Below are 9,023 nucleotides of genomic sequence, written 5' to 3'. Positions count from 1 at the left end.
AAAAAAAAAGCAAAAATCTATATTTAGTCAAACGGCTGAATAAAGCAAAAAATAGCAGCCCAATAGTTAAAGGCTAAAACTAGCAAAACAGCCATTAGCAGAACAGCAGCTACATGCTCAAATTGACACAATAAATTGAAATCCCCCTCAGGAAGCTGATAAAATGAAGAAACACTCACCTGTGATGTGTCTGCAGAGTGAAACCCTGCACTGGGACGTGTCTTTCTCCACCAACCGGAACGCCACATTCGGCACATTTCGACCTCATCATCGGTTTTCCACACTGCGAGAACATGTGATCAGATTTGGATCAATAAATGATCTTCTTATGTCATTAATGCTCTGTGTTTTAACTGGAACAAAACAAAAAAAAAAAAAGCACATACCTCTCCCACAAAGCAAACATGCCCGTTGGCACAAGCTGAAAGTGAAGGAAAACATTACTGAAAAATTTCAGGGACAATTTTTTTAAACATCTAAAAAAACTCACTTATAAACTACAGATTCTGTTAGGGCGGTTGTCTGCCAGCGTTCACACAGTTGTAGAATCATGAGACTCACTCATGATGGGGTGAGAAAAGTAAAAACTTACTGTACTCTCTGAGGTTCCCCTCTCTGCTCAGCCACTGTCGGGCTTCACTCGAGTGATCATCTGGCATCGTTGGGAGGTACGAATTCTTGGAGACCAAAAAAATAAGAAATAATGATTCTTATAAAAAGTTAGATGGTGTCCACAGTGTAAACAGGGGTTAACTGAAACAACAGGAATGAAAAAGCCATCTATTTTAGACTCAAGTTTTATTTAAATAGGTCTTRTATCAAAACCTAGATGAAATTTAAAGAAAAATATCACTTTTAAATCAACTTTATTTTTTTAAATTGGTAAAAATCTTGCAATCATCCTACCATAAGAAAGACTTTTTACAACAAGTGTGCATCAAAGCCGACAAAAATGTTCTAACTGTTTGAAGTTTAGGTGATTTAAGTTTTAATTCCACATTTTAAAAGCAAAATWATGAGATTAGGAGGAGCTTACTGCRACGTTCTCAGGCTGGAAGGCGATCTGGTAGAGAGGAACCAGAAGAGGGTTTTCACAGAGGAGCACAGAGTCCAGATGGACCAGCAGCTCCAGGAGGGTTTGTCTCAGAGCCGACAGACCCGAGCTGATGTGGAGAGGTGAGCCCGGTCCACCGACAAAATTAAACAGAAGAGACGAGCAGAACTCMCTGAACTCCTCTGAGCTGAAGTTTCTGAGCAGAGCTTCCAGCCTCACTYGCTCCTGTACAAAAGAAACAACACAAAAGTAAAGTTTCCTAAATCTAAAGCCTGAMCTCAGCTGAGCACTTTGAAGAATGTTTTCTCATTCTTTAAAAAGTTTAATAGAGTTAAAGTTTGTCTGCAAAACTATTAAAGTCATACGTCCCACAGTTCAGCATTTACTGGAGCTCTGAATCAGATTAAGATGGCRCAGCTGGCCTTCGGCTGTTGTGTACCTGTTGTGAAGGATGTACGCTCACATCAGGTGACCTGTAGCGGCAGGTSACTTGTCTGAATAAGGCCAGAGGCACAAGGCTGATCTGAGATCCTCTCAGCTTCTACAGAGAAAACAGAATAATTTCATTTACATAATTAGATAAAAAAACAAAACAAAGCTCTGCTTCAGACGAAACATTAGATGAATCTAAGGAAAAGAAGAAGCACAAATTGGATTCCAGATGATTTTATAGGCATTTAAGAGTTAATATAGCTTAAAAATTGTTTTACAACAAAAACATACAAAAATAAAAGGCGCTTGGGTTACATTTAGACAAGGCTTGGCTGACATCTAGGAGGAGCTTAGGAGAAACTACAGCATCTACACGACATCCACTCTCACCTGCAGCTCTGCCTTAAAGGTGTCGGACCGGTTCTCCAGAAGAACCTGGATCATGGCGGTTCTTATGGTTCTGTAAGGTGTGCCGCAGCAAAGGAAGTAGTCCATGTTCTGTGGAACCCTCCTCTTTGAGAAAGAACAGAAGTATTCTTTTAAAATATGGAGATAGAGACGTTTGTGAAACCTATCTTACGAACTAGTTTGAAGGAGCGATGTACTTCAATCTAAGGAATAAGATTGTGGAATAATCTGGAGAGTGACGTTTATGTCGGATTAATGTTTATGTTTAAGAGAATGATAAAAGTCAGTTTGTTAAAGTAATATGAAATAGCCTAAAGTGTATCTATACAAATTGTTGTTTGAGAAGGAGTTGATGTTTTTGTTTTGTTATTTGTAGATAACGATGGTTTGAATTTACCTTTTGGGAAAAAGGGGCGGATATTAAAATTTTTTATTCTTCTTCCTGCTGCATTTCATTTTATTTTTGATTTGTATTGTTCATAGCATATAGCAGGGCTATTCAATGGCGGCCCGCGGAATTGGTTTATTCATCTCTTAAGCCCAAACCCCCAGTTTTCTACTTTAATTATTCTAAGTTCTTTTAGTTAAACATAGACATGTTTGGTATCTACAGAAACGTCACAATCTTGGCTAGAAGCTGGTAAAAACCATTTCTATAAACACTCAAGACAGTTAAAACTACAAGCAGTTGAAGATAAAATGATGAAAGTGAAAATAAAATTGGTTTAAAAATTTGGCAAGTCAGAGATGTTAAAATGTTATTTGGGTCTAATAGGACRCATAATGTGTTCTTTTTGTTTTTGATAATGTTTAATTATCACTACTTTTATAGGGTTCTGTWTGTTGTATTCATGATTAAATGCAGCAAAATAAACTATTACAAAGGTAACAGATCTTTGTAATACTTGGTTTATTTACATAATAACTTTAATTGCTGGATGTTCGGCCCCTCAGCTGTTGACCAGCAGTAACTGTGGCCCCCGGAGAAATTTAGTTGAATAGCCCTGGCATATAGAATTTATTTTGTTTTTTTAAGATATGATTAAAGTTAATAAACTAAACTAAACTGAWAAATTATATTGCCCAAAATGCACAAAGATCCTTATTAAAACCAAACCAAACTTTTCTTTTTTTTTGTTTGTTTGTTTCAGAAGTTTTTACCTGAAGTTTGAGCAGCTCTGCAGGAAATATCCACCTCCAGGCCGGATTGTTCATTAGGGTCAGTATGGAGTCCATGCTGGAGCACCTGTGGAGGGCTCTCAGCAGGTAGACCCGGAGCCAGTCGTTACTGCCGTACTCACAGACCCCCCTCACCTGCCGCAGGTACTCGGCAACCTCCACCTGTCCACCTGTTTGAAGCTCACGCTGRAGTGTTGCTCTCTTGAGCAGCTTGGCAGCAGAGTTCAGACAGATCCGGAGCCTGGCCACGTTGAGCAGAAACTCTGCCGGGTCTTCCTGCCTGTCTGGAGTCTGTTTCCGAACGATCCTGCTCAGAAAMCTGACGTCTGCTTGATGCTCTCCACCAGGTTCTTCTTCTCTTGCTTTTGAGCACAGCAGAGAATCCTGAAAAACATTCGTATTTATACATAATTGTGTAAAAAGACCTGATTACACAGAAACAAAAAGATGAAGGTGGTGTTTTTAACCTGGAAGCAGTTGACAAACAGCAGGTAGAGTTCTGTTTGGTCTTCTCTGTCTAAAAGTTTCTCCTCCAGGTTCTTCAGGTAGTTTTGGATGTGAGTCTTCACCTGGTTAAAACTGTAAATGCACACTTATAATGAGTTGATACCTGCCTGATGTGTTGACATCACTCATAACCCCGCTCCCACTGCCTCTCCCACCTGTACTGAAGCAGCAGCTTGGGTAGCACCGACCGGACCACGGGGCTGTTATCCACACACTCCAGGAAGGGAGTGAGCTCTCTGGTGCGGTAAACGTCTCCTGCATCACAGAACGACACGGGGTGAGACGGCTCGTTCAGATCACATCGTTTATTTATTTAWCGGTTTAGCTCTGACCGGTAGCGGAGACGAGCAACGAGAACAGCAGGACCACCACGCCATCCTCGGGCTTCTGCTCCTCTGMCAGACAGAACCTGGACACCACCTCAAGGAAGAAGGCGTTGCAGCAGCGTCTGATGGCTGCCTGTTGCTCCACGGCTGCCCTGAAACAGAAAGAWTTATTACAAACCTCGTTAATCCCCTAAAAGGTAACTGCAGGGCTTCAGACCGCTCTGTAGTTTCTTTCAGACCACACACTTTGAAAGTCGGGTAATAATGAACAGGAGTCTGAATATGTTCCTGCAGCTGAAAAAAACATTAAATTGATTTACTAATATTACCACGTTTTTCATTTTTTAATGCTCTAAGATGCTTAATCACATAATATAATATTGAATATATTTTTTTCAATTCTCCTTTATGTCTCCTCTTCAGTTTTTATCCTTTAATAACCAAAAATATGAAACATGAGAGCACAGTATTATTTGAGACAAATGTGACCCATCACATCGAAACGAGGATTAAGTCCAAAAGTGGACTGTAGAAAAATAGGCACATATAGGGTTTTGATTTAAACGTGTGCAAAAATTGAATTTTGTCAAAATATAATGAATTAATGCCTTATCATTTGAATGAACTGTCAGAAATAAAATCCTAAAAAACATTTTTGAAGCATTTTTTTGAGCAGTAGTAACAAAAAACCTGATTTTGAGGAAAAATGACTTAAATTTTTGAATTTTTCCATGTGAGCTAGCAATGTTTTTGATTCTTTCCAACTGAGAAATCTTATACAAATACTATTTGAGGTTTMCTCTTTATATTAACATCAAAAATTGCTCAATAAATTTACATAAAATTAGGATTCAGACCAAACAGTAAAGTATTATTGTAACCAACAAGTCAAATTAAGTCATATCTCTGGATCCACTTAAGATATCAGGATGATCCAGGTATCAAATTGAAGGTTTTAAAGCCAGGAATCTGAAAATGTAGTTAGGCCATTTTGAACAAATTTGACTTAGTCCTCATTTCGATATGATGGGACACAAATACAAACATCAGTTGCCAGTTTGTTCCTTTTCAGAGACAAATATTAAAACAAACTTTCAAAAAACACTTCCAGTAATTTCTGTCTGAAATAATTTTTTTATGGAACTCACTTGACGCTGTGAGAAACAGTCGGTGTGAAGTCATTTGGTAAGTCGTCCCGACATTTCGGGCAGAACCGTCGGTTCTGCTGAATGCAGTTCTGAAAACACGGCAGGCAGAGGACGTGCTGACAGGGCAGAACTAACGGTTCGGTGAAGTCCAGCAGGCAAACCGGACACGAAACGTCAAACCTTTAACAAAAAAAGAGCGACTCATCAGCAGTGTGAAAAAAAAGTGAAAACCTTCATCACGTTTACATTTTCCTCTATAAGTTTTTTTTTTTAACTCAATTTCAGCTTCTTTAACAAGGTTTTCAACACTCAAGATCTTTGCAGGAAATGTAATTCTTCTAGTTTTGTTTCAGTTTATTGCAGATTCTGACCTCAGCACTCGGCTGATGCACTCTTTGTGGAAAGAATTGAGGATTCGGATCAGCTGCTGCAGCGTGTTCACACTTCGTACATCAGGTGACTCCTGCATCAGCTGTTAGAAACAAAAACCTATCATCAGTTAAAGTCATCCAAATTATCAAACAGAAATTACAAGATTAGATAAGATTAACGTTTCTTGTTGATTCATTCAAAAACACGTCAAATGTGATGAGCAGAGACATTCGGCCACATTCAGTATTAAAGTGCCTGTGATCTAAAATTTTTATAATAAATATTAATTCATTTTTGGGAATAAAACATTAATAACATATTGAGGAAAAAATTCACGCTGCTCAGATGAACAATCATTGAGATTTTTGCATGTGAAGTAACAGGAAGTGATGTCAAAGAGGAATGTCTGAACAGGTGCTACAGTAACTAACGACACAGACTGTAGAAAAGAATCTGATGCTTCTTTAGATTATTTTGAGTCATTATCAAAGAGATGAAGAAGAGCCAGATTTCAAATAATATTGTTTCAATAAATAAAGACCAGAGCTCTCCTCTGATGTCACTTCCTGTTTCACTTTGACTGAGCCTAGTTCAAAAGAAAATATCCCAGTTATGTGACAAAATGGKTAAAATCATGTATTATGTCAAATTTAAGAAAAATAAAGACGTTCCAGTAGGGGTGTAAGAAAATACACTGGAATATCACGATATTTCTTTTCCTAATAATGTATTGATTCTCTAAAGCCCTGTGTCGATTTTTAATTTAGGTTTAAACATAAACTTTCATGCCAGCGGTTCATTGTGCATAAATATACTCAACAAAACCTCAGGGTCTTTAAGCTAACCCAGTTTAGGACTGATAATAAACGTTAAATGAGTTCAGAACAAAAACAGGTGCAGAAGAACCTCTCCACGTACGTTCAGATGAAGGTTGCAGTGTTTTAGAGCCAGATCTTTAAGTCTTGAGTCATCCTGTTTAACTTTAAAAATGACGTGCTGGATGAAACATGCAACAACAAGCATCCCGTGCCACAAACACCTGAAACGATTAAAAGACCTTGTGAATAAATCTGAAACAAACACGCACGATTTTTTAAAATATGTAGTCAGACCCACCTGATGGAGGCCAGGTGTTGCAAACAGGAAACACTGCAGAGAGCGCTGTATTTCTGACTGAACGCTCGGTCCAGACACGGCTGAAGGAACTCCACTCTGCTCACAAATGACTCACACTCATGGAGGGAAGTCACAGTCAGGAGTTTGGTCTGCTCCACACAGATACCAAGAGCTAAAATGTCCTCCACCTCCATGAAAAAACATTAAAAGAAGGCTCACATGCTGTTGTTGCTTTTAAATTAGAAGGTTAATAAGATTCAAAGATGATATTTATATTGTCACCATTTCCTGCTGCTCGCTCCTCTTGGATCTGTGCTGGAGAACATCAGCAGCCAACTGCGGCTGCAGGAGGAACAAGTGGCTGAGCGTGTCAAGTCGGGCTGCAAAGTGTTTCACAGCTGCCATTATCCAAGCAGGAGAGAGATCAGCAGGGACTCCCACAGAGGCCTGGAGCTCCGACACACAGCCCTGCACGGTTCCGATGAACACCTGTGGACAACACAAATCCTCAGAACCAGCCTGGCCAAGTTTCTCTGCAAATGAAACCTAAAAATTACAAAAAATATTAGCATTTTCTGAATGCTGAGTGCCGAATGACTGTTCAAGATTTTTAGAGGAGCCAAATTTAAACCCAGCAAACTGAAAGCGAAAAGTAGCAAAATCAAGCTAAAAGCTAAATTTAGCAAAACAGCTGCCATTTATTACCATTTTGCTTTTTCAAAAACATTAAATTTCTAAATCATCTCTGTACCTTGAGCTCATCTTTTGATTTTACGTTGAAAGACAGCAGCAGGAAGTCCTGCAGAAACAGAAGCTTGAACTCTTGTTGGTCCTCCTCTGAGAGCTGCTGGAARTACCCGCCCAGCCTGCTGCTTTTGAAGGTGCTCACAAACTGCAGAATCCTCTCAGACCCACCTTCTTTGGTTACTGTTAACCAATCACAACAAAAAAAAAAAAGCATATTTTAAACTACAGAATATCAAAATGCATTAATATCTGATTGAATTTAAGCAAAACCTGGCATGAATTCAGACTCCTCCCACAGGGCCTCCAGGTTCATTCTGATGATCCAGCTGAACGGAGCCAAGCACGGCTGTTCCTCACCACCCAACATGAAGTAATGTTGGACCAGAACCTCACGATCCAACTCGCTGGGAAGTATAATCACACAGAACTGAAGCCTTATGTTTGTAAACTACACAAATGCAAAAAACAGCTGATTTGTACCTTGGATTTCTGGGAGGTATCAGGTGTAAGATCTGTGAATCTGCCAGAAGGTCCAACCACAGCTGAATCAGACCCTGGCTGAGTCTGTCATCAGACACCAAGTCCAGGTTCGAGTACCTGTCCAGGACCTCCAACATGCTGGCTAAGACCGGCGTCACGGTGGACTGAAGACACCGCCACAGGGTATGCCTTCAACACAAAGTTTCAGCCCAGTTTTATAAACAGAAAAATCATCCAACTCCCACTAAAACTACAACTTTTGTATTTAAATTTAATTTTGTTCTAATGATTTTTCGGATGTTTCCTCTGAAGTCTGATTTTACCTCAGAGTCCCTCCCTCCTGCAAAGCTTGGCGTTTCTTGGCCTCCATGTTCACCCACTCTTTAGGAGCTCCCATCGTCTCTTCTCTCTGAGCCAGAGTTTCTGCCAGTCGGCTCAACAAAACTCTCTGAAAACCAGCTTTGATAAAAACATTTGATCAGAAATGTCCAACCCGTGAAGGCCAACAAACTCTCTGTGAGCTCTGCAGATGCAAACTGATTATTTTGACTTCAGGAAATAAAAGTGTTTAAAAAAAATTACCTCCGGTTGGATTTTGACTATTTCCCAGAAGAGTCAGGAGGATGTTCATCCGCTGCATGCCCCTTGATGCCACACTGTCGGGGTCTCTCAGTAGCCCCACGGCTTTCTGAACACATGACCTCACTAAAGACAAACTGTGAAGGTGGGCCCGTTCAACCTGTAAGCAAACACACTTCATTTAAAAAGCACTTTTTAATAAAGATGTAATTCATTTTATTATTCACACGTCCCACCTCTGGGTCGTTTAACACCATTGCTTCACCGTTTTTCTCATTTTCTGTGAAAGATAAAAAAATTGGTTTTATTTTATAGGACATAAAAGTGAACCAGGCTGTGTTTAGGGCCAAAATCAAGTAATTAGTAAAAGAAGGAACTTGGGCAAAATTCAGATTCAAACATATAATTTTGGTCTTACTTGAAGGTTTTCTTTAAATACAGCAAAAAAAAGTATATTTAAGCTAGCAGAAGGTAAACACTAACATCATTATATAATTTGCAGTTGTTTGTCTTCCAACATAACTTTTTAACATTGTATAATGCATACTGTACTCAATTTTTTTACTCTTTGTTTTTCATTTCAAAGTAAAATAAGAAAAAAAATCTGGTGGTTTTTAAGTTTTTTTGTTTTAAAACTAAATTATGACCTGAACTCCTGGTGCGTTACATTTTCAC

The 9,023-nt window shown here is 39.1% G+C and overlaps 2 protein-coding genes across 2 annotated transcripts in view; both read right to left on the bottom strand.

The window, feature by feature from the left end:
• LOC106529027 (E3 ubiquitin-protein ligase RNF213) overlaps window positions 1-1,274 on the bottom strand; it is a 9,444-nt gene extending 8,170 nt beyond the window's left edge. Inside the window, exons 1-4 of the mRNA XM_014024340.1 lie at window positions 1,037-1,274; window positions 593-677; window positions 387-421; window positions 180-283 (exon numbers count right to left, since the gene is read on the bottom strand). Of these exons, the coding sequence (XP_013879794.1) occupies window positions 180-283; window positions 387-421; window positions 593-659 (206 nt within the window). The 5' untranslated portion in view covers window positions 660-677; window positions 1,037-1,274. The remainder of the gene's footprint in view (window positions 1-179; window positions 284-386; window positions 422-592; window positions 678-1,036) is intronic.
• A 157-nt stretch (window positions 1,275-1,431) lies between these two features.
• The window catches only part of rnf213b (ring finger protein 213b), a 24,775-nt gene continuing 17,183 nt past the window's right edge, over window positions 1,432-9,023 (bottom strand). Inside the window, exons 21-37 of the mRNA XM_014024332.1 lie at window positions 8,585-8,628; window positions 8,352-8,508; window positions 8,093-8,228; window positions 7,770-7,958; window positions 7,560-7,693; window positions 7,294-7,469; window positions 6,825-7,031; window positions 6,543-6,730; window positions 6,345-6,465; window positions 5,426-5,526; window positions 5,055-5,234; window positions 3,913-4,058; window positions 3,736-3,835; window positions 3,541-3,652; window positions 3,056-3,457; window positions 1,877-1,999; window positions 1,432-1,595 (exon numbers count right to left, since the gene is read on the bottom strand). Of these exons, the coding sequence (XP_013879786.1) occupies window positions 1,458-1,595; window positions 1,877-1,999; window positions 3,056-3,457; window positions 3,541-3,652; window positions 3,736-3,835; window positions 3,913-4,058; window positions 5,055-5,234; window positions 5,426-5,526; window positions 6,345-6,465; window positions 6,543-6,730; window positions 6,825-7,031; window positions 7,294-7,469; window positions 7,560-7,693; window positions 7,770-7,958; window positions 8,093-8,228; window positions 8,352-8,508; window positions 8,585-8,628 (2,654 nt within the window). The 3' untranslated portion in view covers window positions 1,432-1,457. The remainder of the gene's footprint in view (window positions 1,596-1,876; window positions 2,000-3,055; window positions 3,458-3,540; window positions 3,653-3,735; window positions 3,836-3,912; window positions 4,059-5,054; window positions 5,235-5,425; window positions 5,527-6,344; window positions 6,466-6,542; window positions 6,731-6,824; window positions 7,032-7,293; window positions 7,470-7,559; window positions 7,694-7,769; window positions 7,959-8,092; window positions 8,229-8,351; window positions 8,509-8,584; window positions 8,629-9,023) is intronic.

The sequence above is a fragment of the Austrofundulus limnaeus genome, unplaced genomic scaffold (genome assembly GCF_001266775.1).
Source record: "Austrofundulus limnaeus strain Quisiro unplaced genomic scaffold, Austrofundulus_limnaeus-1.0 Scaffold419, whole genome shotgun sequence".
NCBI lineage: Eukaryota > Metazoa > Chordata > Actinopteri > Cyprinodontiformes > Rivulidae > Austrofundulus > Austrofundulus limnaeus.
This window is presented reverse-complemented; position numbering and strand designations above follow the sequence as displayed.